We start from the raw sequence: 22,079 nt of genomic DNA on the forward strand, positions 1-22,079 counted from the left end.
ACACAACTGGACACAGGATCCGGACTCTGGCCTTCCTGCCTGGCTGCCACTATGTGCGGATTTGCATTGTAACCTGAAGAGGCTGAGCTTTATTTTTAGATTCCCCTCCTGACAGTCAGCCTCTAACAAAATCTACACAAACACAATACAGGTGCCTCCTCACAAACACCCATATGCACACATGCACAGACAGGATGGTGATTTATTATCCCCACTTCCTCGCCCCTCCATCTGGACCGAATGAATCAGTTGCATTCTTTTTTTCCTCAGAGTGGAGAGAAAAAAAAAAGTGACTGCATGAGCTCCTCCTTTTACAAAAGAAAGATCTGCAGTAAACCTCCTTAGTGTGTTTGTGGCTGGGGAAAGAAAAGGCCTATTCTCCCACAGCTTTAGAGTCTAGTTACAGACAGCGGTGACTCACCATCATTATGAGTGCTGTAACTTTTATAAACTGGCTTTCACTGAGCTGACCCACCCACAAGAGGGCTCTTGTAACTCCAGCATGTAGGAATGAATCGCAGCAGCTATGGCAGTAAGGGACAATGTGACGTTCTAAACTCAGAGTGCTGCTCTTTTGATCAAAGCTGTGAAAGGTACCGTTTTCTCCAGGAGCATCAAGACAGAGTCTGAGATGCCTTTTATCTGCAATAAACAATAAACAATAAACAATATTTAAGTTCACTTCCTGAAATCTTGTCATTCCAGTGCTGAAAGGCGAGGACACAGCACCACCCCAGCAGCATAACCGACATGAAGTCAATCAAATCCAGACAGGCTCAACAGAGGCTCTGGAGAGAAAAAAAGTCATGTGACCAGCAATCCATCTGCAGAAACAACATATTACCTATACAAGTTGTCAGATCCTGCAACTTTAAAAAAACTCCAGGAATGCTCTGGTCTACAATTACAGTGTCAGCAACACGGTATATTTACTGGGGTAGAAAAAAACACTATAAAATGTTCTATCAGTGTGCGGGGGTAAAAAAGCAACACAGCTTGGTATCCATGTCAAAAAAACAACTTTATACTGGAACTGTGGAGTGAAATAAATGAGTCCTTACTTTTACATACTACTTTGCATTATTCTTTTTTATTCAGTTGAATTTACCCATAGGGTAACCATTAGGTTTTTTTCCACACAGTACTGTCTGTGAGCCTGGAAGGAATCCAAGACATGAATTCTGGAAAATAATACACCACACCCAGATGTACACTGCTGCGGGTCTAATAAAATATCAGGTGACACAATCAAAGTACAATACACTGAAACCATTAATACACACCTACAATAAGCCTCACCAGTGCTTTTCCCCTTGCCTTAACATGTTATAAACTTATACTAATCAGCTCCTCCAATTTGTCTGATTTTATATACCTTTTCATTGACCATGACACCACCCTACCCACTATTCAAGTATCCTCACTGCTGCAGGAGATGGCATTTCACTTTTCTCTTTGTTCTTATCAGCATGGCTGGATTGGCTGCACATCCTGTTTTTCTCTGTGATACCTACAACTAAAACTGCAGAGTTTAAAAAGAGAATAACAGTCCAAACAATGGGCTTCCCTTCCCAAAGTGTAATAAAAACCAGGGAACAGGAGCTGCTCCACCATTGATTATAATACTCTGGTTTCATTTAATGCACATGAGCGCTGGCACCAAAACAAACACAAAATAATCCAACAGAGGCGTAACAGACACAGAAAACATATGTTAACAGCTTGTCCATGAGGGCATGTGGACCTGGTGGGGACAAAAAAGCTGAGTAACTACAGCCAACACCCTATCAGGTTACACCTCTGTCAACTCTGAGAACTGCTTCTTGTATCTGCAGCCTCCTCTCATGGTACAGCCAGCAGCAAAAACACACTATCAGCTTTTAAAGTGTTTACTGTAATGAATCCATTAATTAATGTACTGCTAATAGATCAGTTGCTTGCAGTCCAGCTGCATTAATGGCACACCTCTTGTGCTAAAACTTGAAGCTTGCCCTCAAAGGCTGTTTCCTTGAAATTTACTGCAGGGGAATAACATACAATAGAGTATCAGATAGCGGCGGGTCCTTTGAAAAGAAATGCACACCAACAGAATGACTTTTAATAATGGACAACCCTGCTTTGTAAAGCTGCCAGAGCACCTTATGTGAGGTGTGACCAGTCTCTGCCAAATGACTCACCCTCAGGTGATGAATCATATACCAGTATGCAACCGGAGCCCCTGTTAAAGCAATGGCAGTGACATATCTGTACTATTATAATGTTTTCACTTATCTAAACATCAGCAGTGAGAAGGTCTGATGCATGAAGGCACAGGTTTGCTACTGCAGTGACAATCATCGACCACACACACACCAACGTTCTTCGCATTTTTGCTTCATGAGTAAAGTTCATTTGAACTGAACAGTCATTGTTTGTCCCGACCCCAGCCTTCAATCACACACCCACATAATAATTTCAGAAACATTGTATGCTTTTCTCAAGCATTTTCTGTACATTTACTATGCAGCAGATATTAGCACTGGCTAAAAACGAAACAATTCAGTGACTGTGAACAATGTTATAAACTAAGGCAGGCAGTGGATTTTTACTAAACAGCCCAGCTACAGCTCATGTTTCCATGGCACACCTTAAAGAGCTACTTCACTGACAAAAAACAGAGTGTTTGCTCTGTTGTAAGTGCTGGGTTACACCCAGGTGTTACAGACCCTAGATGGGTTTATCATAATGGTGAAAGACATTCCAGATGTGCTTCAAAGGAAAAGAACTTTCAGATTCTCAAGAACTGTGAGTTTCAGTTCAGCATAAAACCTGTGAGAGCACATGTACTGTATGTAACACAGAATATCCATCACTGAATAACTAATGAAGCCCTGTCATTAAGACTAATATAAACAATGAGGTCTATTTGTTTTCAAGCTTAAACATTTACTGAGGTAGTCAGCAAAGTTATGAAAATTAATGTCCACCCATGTTCTACAAACCCCCAAAGACAAAACTCTTTAATTCATGCAAAAGGGAAAAAAATCTGAGGAGCAAAGCACATTAAGACAGACAAAAAAAAAAAAAAAATTCCCATCAGCTATTCTAAATAAATCTGTGTATTTCCTGTGTGTAATTGTGCTCCCATGATGGCACTGTTGGATTTATTTAATCAGAGTACTTATTGGTTTAGAGCTTCAGATGTTCCAGACCATCCTCCAACAACAAGGGAACCACAGAAGACAAGGAGGGAGCACTCACCTAAAAAAGAAAGACAAACAGAAATATTATAATAATCAGACCAGTGGGTTGACTGTAGTGATGGGTAAATGTAATACAGACTTAGCCATCATTAAACTTTATCCTGCAAAGCTAAACAAAGAAACAAAGAGTAACTGGGTGTCTCACGTGTGTTGCATTAGCAGAACACTGCAAGAATGAAAACGGCCTTTGAAACAGCATGTGGAGGTAAATGTACATGTTGGAACATCTTCTTTCTGATAGAGAGCTGAATGACATTATCATGTTCCAACATTCAGGTGAGTTTATTCCTCACAAGAAAAAAGAAGCTGTTGATCTTATAACCCTGTTCCACAGAGGAGTAAAAACATCATCAGGGAAACTCCAGTTCCCGGGTTAATATCCCCATCTACTGGACAGAGAGGACAAAAGCAGGTTGGCAAATCACCAAGAACCTGCTCAGGGATGGTATTAACTTGACAAATAGCTCAACTTGAACTTTCTTGCAAAATAACTTATTTTGACAAATTTAGAGAGTGACTGACTGAATCTCTTTTATGGCTGTCAATTAATTAGACAGAAGCTACAAATACAGGCTGAGAATGACAATGGTGGAATGTAATGCTATTTTGTTTGTTTCTACATTTATCTGGAGTTTTTATATATAAAACAATCATCAATGCATAACATACAGAGTGCTAGAGTATATATAGTGAAGCAAAGCAAAATACATAGCTACTTTGTGTCAATCTAACTGACGTGTGTTGACAACAGTTGCCATTTTATGTTTTAAGCATGTGAACAGACAAATCTAAAACACAGAACAACAGGATGTGACAGTCAGGGTCCTGAAACAGCTGTCACACTCCTCCTTGCAAAAATCCACTGTTGTCACATTTCCTGAACAGACAGTCTGTCAATGGATATTAACCCAGTAAAAAAACCATGTGTCCATGACCTGATCATGTCACAAGCATTGTTTCCTTAAGCCAAAAACTCCAGACATCCAACCAGTGCCAAATGAAAAATGAGTAATCATAATCACTCGGAGTAATGAACATTTTCTGTTAAGGCCACATTTTACCTCTTAAAAGTTCTGTTATATCTGGGACTCATTAGCAAAGGAGTAGAGGCAGGAATTTAAAAGCTGACTATACGACTACAAATCAGTCTGCATCAAACCATGGGACCAAATCAGCAACATTTCTTCCCAAGAATTAAATTGAGAATATGTTTTCTTGTTACTTTTGTTGTTGAAATTAAAAGGTCATTTCCTCTTGATTACAACTAAACTGTATTCTCATCATTTCCATCAGTTACTGCTATTAATAAGTAAAGAGTTAATGAGCAATCAGACAATCAGGCAAGTAAAAAACATTTTGTAATCAAATTCACAACACCTTATTTGGAAAACCAAAGGAAGCACACTCTCAGCGATAATCTTTCACTGAACTCCAGTTGATTTGACTAAACAGACTAAACAGAACTGTGACATGTGACAGATCAACATGTACGTTCGAAATCCACAGAACAAATAATGGGCTTTTCATTTTCAGTCAGTTGTAGTGAGATTATGCAGACACTTTTTTGGTACCAGTGCAGCAGACTGTTTGGGCACCTACTGTGGAACTAAAACGACAACCATGCACACATTTCCATCACTAAATACAGTCTCAGAATTGTGCCCTTGGCTTTTCTGTTAAAGTGCATTCTTAGGGACACTGGTCACTGGCAGTGAGACAAACCTCCACCAGCCAAACACCCAGACAGACACACACAGTACAGCAATTCTTCTCCCTCTGAGGGAGGTCTCTGAATCATACTGCAGCCTGATGGAAGCTCAGTAATCCCAGAGTGTGTGGCAGCAAAAAAGCCTTTGAGTGAGAGGAAAAATCCCTCCCCTGTGAGCTCTGGGCTGAGAGTCAGCAGCAGGATAATGTAGTGCTCAGGCTGCTGAAACAGGGATATAAACTGTCAAATTAGCGAGCAGCTAGTGAAGACAAGACAGTAAATCTATGCAGGACCACATGGCCATAGTCAGCACCCATTCACTAGTGAGTTACACCTCAGAGGATTTAATCTATCTTTGATGGAATATTATGAGATCAGAGGTTAATGCTTCTAACTTCAGCTGCTGAGTGTTACTTCAGCTTATGTCTGTGCTGCTTTTGCACTGAACCTTAAAAAAAAGAGATCCCTTTTAAATTAAACAGTAATGTTCTGTGATATCATTATGGTGGGTTTTCTGTTGATGATCTTGGTGCTCCCTGCACCAAAAACCTGAAAACTCAAAGCAGATCACAAATAATACCAGCGCAGTGTCACCTGCAGTGGCAACACTTAGCAATGCAATCAGTCTGTCAGATGTTGTGCATGCAAGCACTAAAATATCTATTTCTGACAACAGAGGTGCTAAAGATGCTTAGGACAGAACATCGCAGTTGTATATATAATTTTCACATAAAGCCTAGAACTGTGCAATTATGCTGTATTTCTTTATGCCAATTTACGGAGCAATAATTAGCTTAAATATGTCATTTAACATTTCTACCTCTAAAAAAAACTGTTAGAAAATGGGCTTTAAGACCTCAGTGGGTTACTCATGGTTTAATATATGTTTAAAAGCTTTTATTAAATGGTTATTTACTACTGTAGCTCATGTTACAACAGAAAACATACAGCTGATTATTACTGTCTTCTTTGTACAGTGAAGTCCCTAGAAAATGTCATCTCAGGGGGGAAAAAAACACAAGCATCTAAAAATTTCTGGAAAATAAGGTGTGGTATGAAGACAGTAAACATATTCTGCTTTACTACAATACATACACTCATCTACAAAATATGGAAACCCAGATCCAATGAAAATCACAATCAGAAAATGTTCTTCACACAGTGGGGAAAGGGAATATTTCCTCAAATTGCCAGCTGTGGTGCCTTCTTTATTATAGAAGACACTTAAGATTACACACAGTACCACTCTATGCCTCTTTGCAATGCAGTTGACCCTGCGGAGCTTAGGGGCCCACCAGCAAATGATGTAATATATGAACAAGAGTCTATTGTAGATTCCAAAGGGTTTAAGCACAGCTACATTAGCAATGATATTCTTCAAATCAGGAGCTTATTTTTGTTATTGTTTTCGATTAACTATTAAATAACTATAACTATAGATGACATAACCAATTCTTTTCACAACTATTTATACAAACTATAAGTTAATTATCATTTTTCTGGATACCCTTTCTGATTTCTCCCACAGATCCCTGCACAGAAAGCACTTAACAGCAAATCACTGACAGGAATCCCCTCAGGCTATACACACAGTCAGCTATATTATTTAACAGCACCAATATCAAATAAAGTCTCGACTAATGGTGTTAAGATGCGTGCTATAATACTATTTATTATGTTCTGAAAAAGTTACAGAACATTAGTTAATGCATATTAGCCCAACCAACACCAGATTCTAAGGCCAATACCAATCTCTGAGGGTTAAAAAGTTGACTTTGTAATGCAAGTAACTGAATACACATCACCAAGCAAATACCCAGCACATACCAAGCTACCATACAACACTCAAAGCAAACAAAGATACATGAAAGGGAGAGAGATCTTTCAGTGATCGAGCAAAATAAAGAAACTCTTCTGACCTCTGCAGTCTCATGCTACACCATTTGTTGCCATTGTGTCCAGCTCTGCATGCAACCACTGATTGAGAAAGGCACCTGTTATGTGTTTACTGCTGCTGTATGACCCATGTACAGTCCCGCCCACAGAATTCTCTGTTTGCTCCCCACCTGTATCACTTTACCTCTTGGCTTGGCTACCTGTCTGCTTTCTCCCCTTTCAGCTGCAGTTCTGTTCAGTTATGCACAAAAGTATGGCTTACCTTTGCTCGAGTAGAAGTACTCCATGCTGAACATTTACAGTAACGTCAAAAGAACTTTGGAAAAGCAAGAGTCACTGTAGCGATCTTACTTGACAGCTTTCCTTCCCTTCACAGCTCCCTCTCTCGTTTTTGATGTGTGTCACTGCAGATCTTTGACTTTCTCTCACCATTTATGTTCTTTCTGCGCTCTCCCTTTCAAACACGTCACGCTGTGCAGAGCAACAGAATGGGAGTCTCCCCGTGCCCTCTCCTCCCCCTCCTTGGCTCATGTGTGTGCGTATAGTGCCGAAGTATTTGAAAAAGAGCTAAAATTTCAGGCTACTAACAAAGGCAAAGAAGGGCAGAAAGGAACAAAAAGAACAGCAGTGAAAATTTAAAATTAAATCTGGCACAAGCACTCTGTGCTCCTTCATGGAATGACAACGATGATGTTGCATGTGGCAATTATAGTTACAATGGAGTATTCATCAAGATTTTCATGCAGATTTTTATCATATAAAAAGACATTTTCACCATCTAATATATGTACATGTATGCTGCGTGGCAAAATTCTGTGACAATCAGAAACAGAAATCTTGTTTAATTAGAGACAATAAGATCACAGAGGAGGCTGCAGCATTTAAAAGTACTGGACTAGTGCCACAGTCTCAGGGGTGTAGTTACATGGCTTTGCACCAGCACTTCTGAAGCCAAAGTGATATGAGTGTTTACACACTGCGTAATATACTGTAAAGAGAGGGTGTGAGTGTCCAAGCTATATCTGGTATATGTATGCAATTAGGCCATTCTTGTTATAGTTGGTGCAAGTGGATGCATTAAAACCACAGTAGTAAACATACAACATGCACAGTAAATGATATCCTGTATATAGTGGAGGTAAAAGCTACCATTAAACTTAATATGTGCTGTGCAGAAGGTTAATGATTAACACTTATTCTTAAACTGAATCATAGCACTACACACATTAACCCAAGCTGGAGATATCAAGTGGAGCCAGGGGAGAGTATAGTAAAGCCCAAGGATAAGGCTTCATTTACAAGTGCTGACAATATATTTTTGGTGGGTTATAATCATTACTTTATCAAATACTTTTAGTTAGCTGAAAAATAAGTGAACTCTATTTAAACAGGCAGCTATTTAAATGTAATTCTACATTAACTGAACATAAACATTTAGTCCTAAGTTGCTTTCTCTCTTCCTTAAGCTCTCTGTGAGTCTGATTAGCCCAATAATCCTCTTACAAAAGCCAGATGTTCATTTGTTGAGCCCTGAGTTGTTTTCCTTACAGCACAGTCGCAGCATAAAATAAAAGCCACAGTTTCTAATAGACTTAATTAAATACTCCTAATTTGCATATGCACATTGTTGTGCCTGTCAGATTCACTACAAGAAAAAGAGCTTCTGGAAATAACCAATAGTGAATTCTAAGGGAGTCATCGGATATTTGAGCATTTATGTGATCAGTTTAAATAAAACATATTGAGGTTAGAAACATCTCTACTATAAGACCTGATCAATTCTGGGACTTTTAGCCTCTAACATCAAACTAGACTGAAAAAATGGCTCATATGTTGTTATTGTCTTCCCTCCTGTTTCCTGCTGAGTTGCATACTATGAATGATAATCAATAGTTTCCTGCACAATAATGTACCTGGTGAACACAGTAAAACATGTAGGAATACTGGTTCTAAGAAATAATAATATAATGCCAATAAAACTTCAGACACAGCCTCAGTATTTAACACTGTAATTACTAAAAGCAACAGATACCTACTTGCGGGACTGCACCATCACCCACTCAGCACCTAAAGCTACATTGACACATACACATATTTTCAGTTTGCCAGGATATACTGTGGCTATGACTTGTATTTCCCCTTGGCTTCAGTCTGCTCGTGTTCGCAATGACGGAGACAAAATTAAATCACAGATGTAGAACTGTGGATGAGCCTAAATATATGGTGGCTTTCCCTCAGAGCACACCATCACCAAAAATAGCTCAACAAAAGAGAAGGGAAACTACCCATGATGCATTTCCTAGTAGGGATGCAGGGATTTCTGTGTCACAGGAATGTCTTGAATTGTGTGCAAATTGCTAAAGGGATTATGGAGAAGAATGAAAGCAGATGCTTACGGAACCACACAGGTATCACGTAACAAACAGTAGTGATTTTCCAGGTTACTGAAGTGTGAATAATAATGTGTGAGTATTGCATGCAATAAAAAAATAAGTGGAATATACAGTATATTATACTGCTCAGATTCAGTGCTGTTGTAACACAGCTGCTAAATAAAGGTCGACACATAACAAAACAGCTGAGGAATTTGATGTATTCCCATGTGGCAGAATACAAGCAAAAATAGGAGGAAAGGATGGAAGGGATATTCCACAAGTCATCAATAACAAGAGACACAATCCATTGTCCTGCCCTATCTCTCTAAAATAGACCACACAGATCAGACCACACAGAAGCCAAATGAACTGCACTGTTATAATCAGACAATCCTCAGTGCCCAGCCCAAATTTCTAACATTACATCTAACAGGTCATTCAAGTCTTGATTACTATTTTTAAAAGTGAAAATAAGTGAAATTCACCTTGAACCGTTTAGAGGGTATTCATTGAAAAAAGGCAACGCTAGGCCATTAGAGGAGGATACTGAAAAGCAAGGAAATGGTTCACACTTTATTACTGTCTTAACTGAGAGACAATTACACACCTCTCCATCATTACCTAAGGAAGATGATTATTCCAATGTATCACACCCTGAGTCATTTGTTGATCATGCATCCTTTTTGATACATTATTCTAAATAGATAAACCCAAGATAGACAAGTGACTCCTCAGTGAGTCACATCCTGCCTGGACTGCCATCTAGTTCAGAAATCTGCTCTTATCAGCCTGTGGGAAAATTAAATACCGGTTTGATTTTCCCATGGCCAGATGCAGTGTGGAGAAAAGAACACTCACAACCTGTAGAAAAGAAACTGCCCTCTCAAATTCTTATTTGATTCCTTTTTTATTCTTTAATTAAGTCTCTTTGCATTCCTTTGTCATGTACAGTAGCTTCTGAAAAGCAGTTTGTTGCCTTTTTTGGCATTTTTGGCAGCTGGCATTCTCTCCCCAAAGCTGGTGTCAAGATTTACTTTAGACTGGCAGCAAAAGCTGGATTACATTGATTTTGTCCCAGTAATAATCAAACATGCCAATATCAGTGCTCAGCAGTATAGCTACACAGTAGCACAGGGCATTGACACGTCTGATGTTATATCAGCAGGTTCCATTAAAGCAACTACAACTTCCTGAGTCTTAAAAAGCCTCCTGCACATTTTCCTTTCTTTTCTGGTGCTCCGTGATTTTTCAGCTGGCTCGGCAAGATCCAAGGCAGAAGACATGGATCTAACAGAGCAGCATTTTCAAGGGACCATTAGTTAGTAAAAAGGGTAAGTCAAACAACAGCATTCACTACAATATCTGGTAACAAAACCTAAAAAAGACTATACCATTCCCCCATGCTGTGGCGCCTCCTAATGTCTGGCAACAAGCACAGGGCTGAAACTGTCCTGAATGCAAACAGTGTTCTCTGAAATCAGCAAACCGGTGATAATATGACCAACCACTTTGTTATTGGCACTGCTCATCACTCACATGAATGCACCATGATGGCAATGCAGGGCTTCAAAAAGAGTTTATGCAGAAGTATAAAGGCTGACAGAACAGCATGTGATTATAGGGAAAATAATAAAATAAATAAAACAAAAGAACATTGAGAACACCTTGTGTGCAGCATTCCTAAGCCAAATTTCACACAGCTTTCCAGAATCCAGGAAAAACAGCTACATCTCTCAGAGGTTATGTGTAAACAACCACAAGAATGTTTGACACATGGAAAGCCATTTGCCCTGCTTCTCAGCTTCAGAATACCCCCACACATTTTCAAAACAATGTCACCTTTGCCACTGGTCAGGAAACACAGGAACAGTCAAGTGTGACAGGAGGAAGCATATGTAAGTGTGTACTACAAGTCGGAAAGTGGGAAACAGTCCATCATGCAGGTCAGTGAAAGCAGGAAGACATGCAGGAGTGTGTATGAGTGGTAATGCCCCAGGATACCCACAATCCGGTCAGGGAATTCCCTTCTGACTCTGATTAGGGAGGTGTGTGTACAAGCACAGTGCTGAATGAAAATGAATTTTCCTTTCAACCTAATGCCCTTGTTTGCATTTTTTTTTTAATAATGGTTAAAGCAAAGGAATGACAAAATCCATTTTAGCACAAAACGTTAACTTGGGGCTCAGTTATATAAATAAATAAATAATTCACATCTTCACAGATGTCATGAGCTAACACCACTGCATATCATCAGGCTGCTATACAAATATTTAAATAGAAACATACTGGAATGCACTACCATCCTAAGACAGCTTCCTGCGTAATAAAAGCTATTTCTTTTTCAGACAGTAACAGAGGCAAGGCAGTGTCTCAATAACAGTGGTTATTAGACTGCACGTTGTTATCATATATAAAGCTTAGCATGTAATATTCACGTGTCAGTCACTGGTGGGAATATAAGAAAAAATGTTGTGCATTATTTTCAATGCCTGTTTGTTTTTGTATAAAATGTGCTTTTGAAAGTTTTATAATTACATTGACAGTACTATTAAGAACATTTATTAAAAGTTATTAAAATGATTACATTTATTAAAAGTTTTTAGGTTTGCTTTTTAAAGCATTTTAAACTTAAAATCAGCAACACACACACATTTAAATTAAGCAGGTCACAACGTTAAAGTTTAATGGAACTGAAAAGAGGGAGAAATGACATCACAAGATTTTGTAAAAAATAAGAAAAATCCCAAGGTCCACCTGTACAGTACCTGCTCTAACCCCTTAACATATGACAAGACATCCCTCTAAATGACACAGTTTGTAAATAAAGAGTGACATATAAATAACCCTTAACAATCATTCCCTGCACTCAGTGAAATACTTGGAAATTCTAAATTTCAACCATATTGGAGGATACTTTCTTTTTCTATTCTTTTTACTTATTCCATAATTTTCAGGTACACTGGAAATCAAGGTCAGTGAAGTTACCATATACATCTATGGTTCATTGGCCAATGAAGGCTTAAATGAAGAAATCAAAAGAAGAAAAGAGAAATTATCACAGCAGTAGCGCATTCTTATAATAATCTAAGGCATTTACAGGACACTTAATATGATGGAGTGAAAATAATCACCTACGATTGTAGGATCAGACCTTTTCAGAAGAAAATAATACCTGAAGACCAGGCCCTTGACAGAAGATGGTAGATGAATACAGACAAAAACTCTGATTTTTGTCCTCCCCTTGAACACAATCAACGTGCTATAAGAAGCTTTACCTTCCACATACTGGGTGCAGTCTGATAGCAGGATGCTACATCATAAAACATACAGAAGCTCTCTGTTACAAGGCAAAATAGGGCACAGGCCTCAGGGATTTTATTTAGCTGCTCTGCCCAGGAATCACAACTGGGACTGAAATTAAGCCAAGGATGAGATGGAGAGACATGAAGAGAAAGAGACTTCTACCAGGAATATCACCCTGTGTCATGAGACTGCAGAAGTCTCTCTATATAATTCACTCAAAGTCCTTGTCTAACTTTTACACCATAGTGAGATTCAATACTTTCCTTTTAATGTGACCACAGTGGTTAAATAAACACCACAGTGTCAGACAGTGACACATTTATAATAGCATTAAGATTTATTCTGGGACACCAACAAACCAGGGACCTGAGAAGTTTGCTAATGCAATCACCTTTGATGTTTTGATAATAAATACTGTCTGACTTCTGCTGGGAATTACTTAATCCTGTGAGTCAAAAAACACTTCCTGGGAAAAAACAAGTGGGTGGTTAATGTGGTGTCTATGTGATAAGTCTGCATAGAAATCAATATGGCCATTTCAGTGCTGCACCATCGTTCTACCCCGATACCCACCAATGCACCCACACACTGTCGGGGTGGGACATGATGCCATGACATCATCACATCATATTTCACCTTACATTGGACCTTTTTCAGAACTTAATTAAGGAGTTTCATAGAGCTGCACAAACAATTATATCTTCAATTAATAATTTCATTGTTTGAATATCACGAAAAATCTCAAGGTGGCTTCATCAAATGTTCTGCTTTGTCTGACAACCTGTCTTAGACCCAAAATATTCAAACTACTACCCAAGAAAAGAAGAAAATCCTAAAGTATCTTGAATAAAGTATATGTTAAGACATCCAGTTTGTGGTATCGTCCTACTGCTAGAATACTACACATTTTTGATCATAATTAATTGTAATTTTCCTTTTGTCAGAGTATCCAAGAAGTATCCAAGAAGTGAATATTGTATATATTATTTATATATTATATATAAGCCTGTTTGACTTGCCTCTCTTCTGTTCTGATTCTATCCATCGTTTTATGTTATTGACAAAAGCTTTTCGTATTTTCATATGGAGTCATGCTTGGTCAGAAAGCCCTTTCCTATGTTGTATATTGTTCTGCACAAAAAAACATGGCTTCCTTTATCCATTTGTCTACTGCTTGTGTGCTTGTTTAACCTAACAGTGTATGCGCCTGTTGTAAACCTGTTTATTTGTTTGTTTGTTTAATGCCAGATAAGCAAAACACTTATCACGTTACCCCTCTGTCTACTGCGGGTACCTCTAACGGCCATTTGTAGTTTACAATTACAGTTTTCTGTTTTCCAACAGGTTACTCTTGGAGACATGTAACTATTTACCTGGCAACAGGAACTGGAGCAGCACATGCACTTATCTTGCCTGGAGATGTAAAGCCTGACAGGTCACATTAACTACAGGAACATATACAGGGATGAAACAACACATACCGTGACACAAAGTTACAGGTGAGTAAAGGTAGAGCTGCTCACTAAGCACAAGATCCACTACTAAATTCAACTGAGGCAACATGATGCTGAACTTTGCATGGTGGGTTTGCATGGCAAATGTGAGGTCCGACTGTACGTCACTCAAATACCAGGTTTCATTTTAGTCCTAATAAGTATTCCTGTTTACAAAAATTGTGGTCAATGACATACTTTACTTCTCCTTCTCTGCTTTTGTCCACAATCACTATTAAACGAATATAATTGCGAAGCTGAGCTGGAAGCGTTTGAACTGGGGGATATTCTGAACTTCCGCTGCTTCTGAAACAATGCCTCAGACACTCCTCCCTGTTTGCCTTCCTATAGAGACACAGTAACACAATAAAATGTCTCGACTGTTCAGCCTGTTACTTTCATTTAAATTGGACATTACATATGGTCAAATACTCAGGTTTTTAGTTATGTAAATCAATATCAAAATATGGAAATACCTTTCAGAGAAGTAATCTCATTCTGGATAGATCGGGAGCAGTCCATTGTGACCTTTTTGGCTTCCATGCGAAGACTGATGAAACCAAATGCTGGAAATGTTGTTGAAGATTCAGAAGTATGGCCTTGGTGCAGTTTGGTGTAAGTGATGATGAAGTGATCCTTTCTATGAGTAGATCAAATCAAAGTTTTTTTCTATCTTTAAATGTCTCTGTGCCTCTACAGGTCTGCTGAGCGGGACGCCGCTCTGTTTTGGTGCTTCTGATAAAGCATGTGTGCATGGACACTCACAGGCTGTCACACACTCACACATAAACATTTTGTTTGTGCAGGAATGCACACAATACAAAGCTCCTCCTCTTCTTCCTCCACCTCCCCTTTCACATAAAACTGGCTTTTCAGTCACACGCTGCAGTGTACACACAGGCAATCACTCATCAAAGAGCTACCAGCGCTATCACGAACTAGCCAATCAGGTTGTATAGCACAATCCCTACCAATAACTCTACACTGTAACAATGGCATTAGAACACAAATAAACACAACAGAGTGTGTGGAGATCACGTCTGTTAATTTGTTAAGAAAGATAATGACGTTGTTGTGCGTGTGTGCATATGTGTGTGTGATAATGTTGTGTGCGTGTGCATGTATTTCTATCTTTGTGAGGACCATTTTGAGCATATTTCATTTGTGTGTATTGTGAGTGCTCATGCAAAGAACCAGAATCCCATCACCACACCCGGTTCCATGCAGAAATTCCCAGGATGAGTCTGCTTCTTATACAGATTGACCACAAACATATGGAGAAACTCTCTAATTCCAACCCAAACTGGTTTAGTGCTAATTATATCTACCACATGTAAGCATCAAAGCATATTATAAATTAAGGGTTGTGATGCAAATCTGTAAATATTTATCAGTAATTACATATATATTTAACAAGTACTCAAAATGAAACAACAAAAACAAGTCGTTTTCCCAGGCCCTCCAGAAGCAATTTGGCCACCTGGGGGCACCATAAAGTTGCAACACTCTTGTTAGCAGTTAAAGATTCTTTACAGTCCATGTAATGACTATAAGGCCACTATTCACCCTACTTTCGGCTCAGTTTTGATTTTAACCCTCCAGAGGAGTCCATTAATAATTGTGCCTGTTAGCTGTTTGGTGCTGGGCAGGTAGAGTAGCATACAAAACACAAAACACTGATCCACTACAGACCGAAACACTGAGTGGAGGGGAACAGCAGGGTCAGGTCATAGGTGTCTAGAGGTTTATCAATATGAGCAACCCCATTTCTAATTACACACAAGGTAATTTGAGCCATTATTTATAGAAAAACTGATGCTTTGGCTCTAAGAATCTCTTCTAACTGTGTAACAGAACTAAAGACTTTGTGAAGAGACTTGTTATTGTTATCATGTGTGAAAGTGCATGCACACCCACTTCAGCAAGAAGCCAATGTAGCCACTGGGATTGAAGAATAAATGTGAAATAGGACAAAACACATAATGCTCCTTGAATAAAGAACAAAATAAAAACCAGACCACCAGACATCTAACAATGACCTCTGTGTGTCCGTGGTCTGAATCACAAATCTTCTCCGGTTGTTAGATCTCTAATGTAAAGAACTCACAACATTAATTATAACCTAAAATCAGCTGAAAAGCTTTCAACATAAAAATGAAACTCTAATAACATAACCAAGTGTGTCTCTCATCAAACAGTCTCTGCCGTGTGAACACATCAAAACTTCATCCTTTTTACTAACTGTCTGACTTGCATTCAGCATATTGTATATATTTACTTCAACCAGTGATCAAGCTTCATCCTTACCAAGGAAGCCCTGCTTGTACCCAGTAGCACAGGCTGCTGTCCAAACCAAAGGACATCGATCTGGGTGTACCACATCAAAATCTATTTAAAATAAATGACAGTAAATCTTCCACTAATAATCAGTTGGCCTCCGTCTCAGCTCAGATCAGACAGCATGTGGCCTTGCTGCAGGGCTATTATTTGATTCAGCTCTGGTACGGCCTCTGGTACATAGTAAAGGATGTCTGGAAGGAAGCAACTGACACATTTTTGGCAGCGGGCAAAATGGAATTGAGCTGTTTCACAGTGTCAAGGAGAATTCAGTCAAGTGTGTATTATACAAGAGAGTCACACAGACATTACACATAAAGACAGACAAGCATTTCAAATTAACAGATGAAGCCAGTTGTGTGCTTTTGTGTGTTAAGTGCTGTGTCGCTTGCTTTGGCTGACATCAGTAGCCCTCTGGACCTGTGCCCAAACCTGACTCTTGTTACTGGGACATGTTCTATAAAGGACCAGCCAGACAATGAAGTAAAAATGATGTTTATACTGAATTGCTTGTTAATATTAGACAGTACAGGTACTTTTTACAGGTAGTAATCAATATAAATAATATTTCTTTTATTCTGGTAACCTTTAACAGCTAAATTATCCTTAAGAAACTGTTGATTTCATCAATGAACTATGACAAAAAAATTATTAAAAACATAAACTAGACTAAAAAACAAGAACTGACAATATGTATAATTTTTTCAGTGAATATAAAAAGTATAAGCCAGACAAATAGTTAAGTGAATTATTTAATGTTTCAGTGACGGGAGCTTTGTGTGCTCCCGATTGGATCACTTTTAGCTGATTGATTCAGCTATTTGACCATCTGTACTTATAAACAGGATTTAATATTTGCCTTGGCTGGTAGAAAAAAAATTTACAACACAGAAAGAGTAAAGGTTTTGTGAAATAAACAAACATGCCAAAATCATCATGTAGAAAGATTACCCAAATATTATTAAAGAAATATTTAATGACATCTAATTCTCTGATGGAAAGCAAACAAGCAGATTTCTCAGCATTTATTGTCAAACTGTACAACAGACAGCTGTACACCACTGTGTAATGTTAATCATGTTCACGGTATAAATGTTGGTAAACACCCAAAGAAAATGACTCTCATCAAATCAGGTAATGAGCAATAACATCTTTGGATTCCCCTTGTCCAATGACTCATGTTCATCAGTTCAGTGGTTAAATAATTCTGTTGTTCCAACAGTTGGAGGGAAGAACAAAAATCTAATAGTGGAGTTTAATTGCTGGATGCAATAAAAACCTGAGTATCTCAATGTAAAAACATTTGTTCGAGGTTACAGGGGTGAATCTTTCATAACTGGGTCTTGGAAAGAATGAGATTTTTAAGGAGCGGCGCTTTTGTCATGTTGGCTCAGGGTGAGCTGTGGAGTTATTTGCTTCTGTGTAGGCCCAGTGCAGACTTCCAGCAGGATCGTGCCAACCTACACAAGATTTCATTAACAGTGAAGCAGTCTGTAAATTGCTGAGGTTTATTTGTCAAGGCCTGCTAAGGAAATCTCCTCTCACTAGCAGTCAAAGTTGCCTCTTGCTGCATCCCTGATCACTTGCCAGAACCCTCCCTGTTCTCCACTTTGTTACCTGTTTCAGCAGTGTCAGACAAAGAAAACATATATATCACAGGATGACAACTAAGCCATCTCCTTGATAACTAAGCAAACTCTAACTCCTAATGAAGACTGAAAGCTCTGGAAAATAGCAAGTGCCTAAATGGCCTTGAGTTTTTTTTTTTTTTTTTACTCAAGTTTGCTACCCTTCACAGTTGTAAACAAACAGGCAGCAAAAGCAAGAGTGACTGAGTGTGAACAGATACAAATTGGCCTGCAGACAGTGTTTTGCTTGGGTTTGAAACCAGCCATACTGTATTTCCAATAGCTTATTAGATTATTGCTCTGTTATTATTGCACAGTCTGCATATGTTCTTTACCTGGGAATGTTCATAATCTTACCAGTTCTCACGTTTTGCTGTTCACATCCCTCTGACCTGTCCACAGCACACTGGTAGCCTGCTGTGAACATCCAGACAAAACATTCCTTCTCTCTGAGGTCACCCAGCCACTCAAATCTCCAACCCAATGTACCGGCTTAGAGCCCAAGGCAGCAGTGGGCAGGAGACCAGCCTCCCCACCAAAAATGCAACTGTCTGCATTAGGCAGTGATAAAAAAGTTAAGCTAGTGGAATTAATACAGCGGATCACTGCCTGTCAGTCAGGGATATAGTGTATTGTGAAGGGAAAGAATCATTGTGGGCAGAGAAACCACACCACTGTTATTTTGCAGAGCTTTCACAACGCAACAAAGATTTAATGAATCTTTTATTCAATTGAAGTTTACATTTGTATTTCAGCTTATATTAAATTTACATAAAACCATGTCTTTGTTTATTAAATTATCATTTTTCTGCTGAATTCCATGTGTTGTGTTTGTATACAAAAGGTGAAAAAGTGTTTCTAAATTGACAGACAAACAATGAGCAGCTGTTTAAACCTGATTTTACAACCATACTGATACAAACAAGACTGCTGTAGGAGTTTTGGATTTGAGATGAAGGAGAAACAGGGTATCAAGAAATGACCTCTAGAGGTTTCCTAACCCTGGAAGATCTAAGACCCGGGGCCCATGGAAGCTTTCACACCCTGCAAATAGCCACCCATTTGAGATTTGGATAAATTACAAAGTGAGGTGGACACTGGGTGGTTCTGCTCCAAGTCACATCCTATTTGCAGAAGGGAGTTTTTCATCTTAATGAAAACAATTTCTGCTGTGGACAGGGAGCAAGCTGAGGCCCCAGAGGTCCCCCACCCACACACTGACTCACTGACTTCAACTCTAAATCAGATGGTTAGAGCTGGACCAAGAGCATCACTGGGGAGATGCTGTCATTTTTAACTTTATTTAGACACAATCATCAGCTACAGGAAGTGATGAGGCTAATCCAGGCCTGGATTAAAAGATGATTTCAGAATGTACCGCTCATCTGAAAGGCACTTAATAGGAAATGAGCCATAACCATCATCTATTACACTATTTGAGCTAATTTGTCCAGGACATCACAAATGGACAATTAGCTCAAAGCTTCTTTTTCCTTAAAGATTTCCACAAAAGTGTATTCCCCTGCTTTTAAGATGATTAGGTCTGTTGTTATGAGCACAGTGATCCACTAGGGGCTATGCTTAGCTCAACTAGTATGGGAAGAAGTAAAAGAAGCAGAAGATCTTTTTAGTACTTGAATGTACAGTGAGAAAAACAGGACAAACAATATATGAAAAAAATAATGTATTTGAATCACTGTTCCCTCAAGCACCCTGATTAATTTTAGTGTAACATACAGATGAAAAAGTTACTATGTGCTATTATGGGTGCTACTCTGCAGTATACACATAGTGCATGAATGGAACAATTTTCCTTTCATCAGATACACACTGAGCCTACTATGTTTCTACATGGGGAGCGAGCAGCCTCCAGGGAGCAGTAAGCTGGATGCTGACATAAGGTTGGAAACACGGTCTTTGCCAAGCAATGCCTTCCATGGGCCTTTAGGGAAAGTACATGGAGCTGGCACAGAGAGTGTGTGTGTGGCCCAACAGTTGGATGGAAAAAAAGCTCGAGCTCACTGCTCTGACCTCTCATCACCATTTAAACCCATCGGTTTTCACCACACACCACCAGGGCTTAGTTTACTGTACAGATTCATTTTCTATGAATGCACCAATCTATGAATGCACCAACTGACCAATTGTCCAATTGTTTCAGCTCTAGTATATACATTTTGTATACTTATTTCCTTGAGCAGTATAAGGACAATTTATATTGCCTCTAGGCACTGTGCCATGTTTGGCACAGTTTTGGAGGCCAAACTTAAACCTCTCCAGCAGACCCACCATGACAACAGGCCAGCCGTGTCACCTTACATGTCCTCTCACCTAACCAAACTGCTGCTGAGCATGAAATCAACCACATACCTGACAAATGCTAAGTCAAAGGAGGATTTGCTTTTTCTTCCTTTTAATTGCTGTTCAAAACCCCTCCTTCTCTCAGTTTCATTTCAGCACTGTGTCTCTGTACTGTCTTGTGCCTCTCCCATACTGACTGACTGCCTCATCATCTTTTTCTGTCTCCGCTATGCATGACAGGGAGTTTCTGCAAGAGGCGCCACTCTGGCGACTGGCTGCAGCGCACTGCTTCCAGGATGGGTGGTGGGAATTGTACTACATGTCTGACAGATTTACTGACATCAAATCTTCTAGACAGCATTCAGCCTTCCCAAATCTGACAACAGCATGTACTCTATATCTCTTTTCCAACATGTGCATTATGTCCCACTGCCTCCTACTGTTTATGACAAGGTTTCTACATTTCTTGGAGGCCTTCTGTCTATCAGGGTGGACTACTGACTACACATGTAAACTAAACTGTCAATATTAATAACTACTGTTTAAACATGTAAAAAATCATGACTTATTCAAGTTCAAAATTGCATGCGTCTAATTACAGAGGCTGTTCCTTCTATGTCATTTTTAAAATGCACTGATCCACTGATCTGACCCAAGTTCCCAGAAGCAGTGCTGCACTGTGGGGCAACTTTAGGGCAGTTGGGTGCCATATTCTAATGGTCTGACCCAGGGCATGTCCCATTTTACTATGTGTTTATTAGTTTAAAGTTGTTATTTTGTTGTGTAATGCTGATGCAAAATAAAAAGAAATGGCCATCTATGCTGAACATATCATTTTGATACCAGATCATGTAAATGTGTATGGAAGTGCTTTGAAATTGGAACCATAAATGGAAAATGGCTCAGACCCTTTCTGCTTGTCTGAACATCTTAATCTTCATCAGCCAGACAGACTTCTGAGAATTTCTAATCAAAAGGTCTTAGAAGTACTGTACCTAGGACTCGGTCAAGATGGGGAGACCAGGCTTTCACTGTGGTGGCTCCTAGATTGTGGAACTCTCTACCCTTTCAGATCCAAGTAATCAATGATTTCCCTGCTTTTAAGTTTCAACTAAAACTCAATCTTTTAGTTTGGCACTTAGTTCTGATCTGACCTATACTTACTTTGCCCTTTCACTTTATTTTTGTTTTTTGTATTGTGAAGCACTTTGGTCAACTTGTGCTGGTTTAAAGCATTAAATAAATAAAGCTTGATTTGACTGGAAAAGAAATGTGAAAAAGACTATCTTTGTAAAAATGGATTAACAGGATTAACATCAGCTTGAAACTAAAATGAGACAGGAGCAGCACCACAAAATTAACAAAACCATTCTCCAGTGCTGTTTAGGATTTGGCTACATGGGTTTGCATTTGAATTAATTCAAACAATGTGTGTTTTCTGATTTGACAACACTGCTCCATTCAGCAAAAACTGACCCTGATTGTGTCTGGGCTCAGGACTAGGTGAGTTTTAACTGAGTTTGCCTTTTCCTAAAAATATCCCTATACTTCGACTTCCTGTGTAGTTGCTTTTCTGTTTAACTTCAGGTTATTCGAAAATCCCATCCTCCTTAATGTAATACATTCACTGTTAGAAATCAAGAAATCAATATACACCCCAACTGTGTGCTCATGACAACAACCGTCAGTCCTGGCCTTCAGCTGTAAATTCATGGTATGATGAATGATGTGTACTGCAGGACCTGGCATTTCACCACCTATGTAAGCATTCACGGTTCTGCTACACGTCTTAACTG

At 39.0% G+C, this 22,079-nt stretch overlaps 1 protein-coding gene across 8 annotated transcripts in view; it reads right to left on the reverse strand.

Moving 5' to 3' along the window:
* The window catches only part of plecb (plectin b), a 104,847-nt gene that overhangs the window by 63,091 nt on the left and 19,677 nt on the right, over positions 1 to 22,079 (reverse strand). For 2 of the 8 annotated variants that reach the window (XM_026293115.1, XM_026293114.1), the window contains exon 1: positions 7,109 to 7,148. The exons of the other annotated variants lie outside the window; for them this stretch is intronic. In XM_026293115.1, coding sequence (XP_026148900.1) covers positions 7,109 to 7,142 — 34 coding nt within the window. In that variant the 5' untranslated portion in view covers positions 7,143 to 7,148. Of the gene's footprint in view, positions 1 to 7,108; positions 7,149 to 22,079 lie in introns of those variants that run through there. 8 annotated transcript variants of the gene reach the window in all.

The sequence above is a fragment of the Mastacembelus armatus genome, chromosome 16 (assembly GCF_900324485.2).
Source record: "Mastacembelus armatus chromosome 16, fMasArm1.2, whole genome shotgun sequence".
Lineage (NCBI taxonomy): Eukaryota > Metazoa > Chordata > Actinopteri > Synbranchiformes > Mastacembelidae > Mastacembelus > Mastacembelus armatus.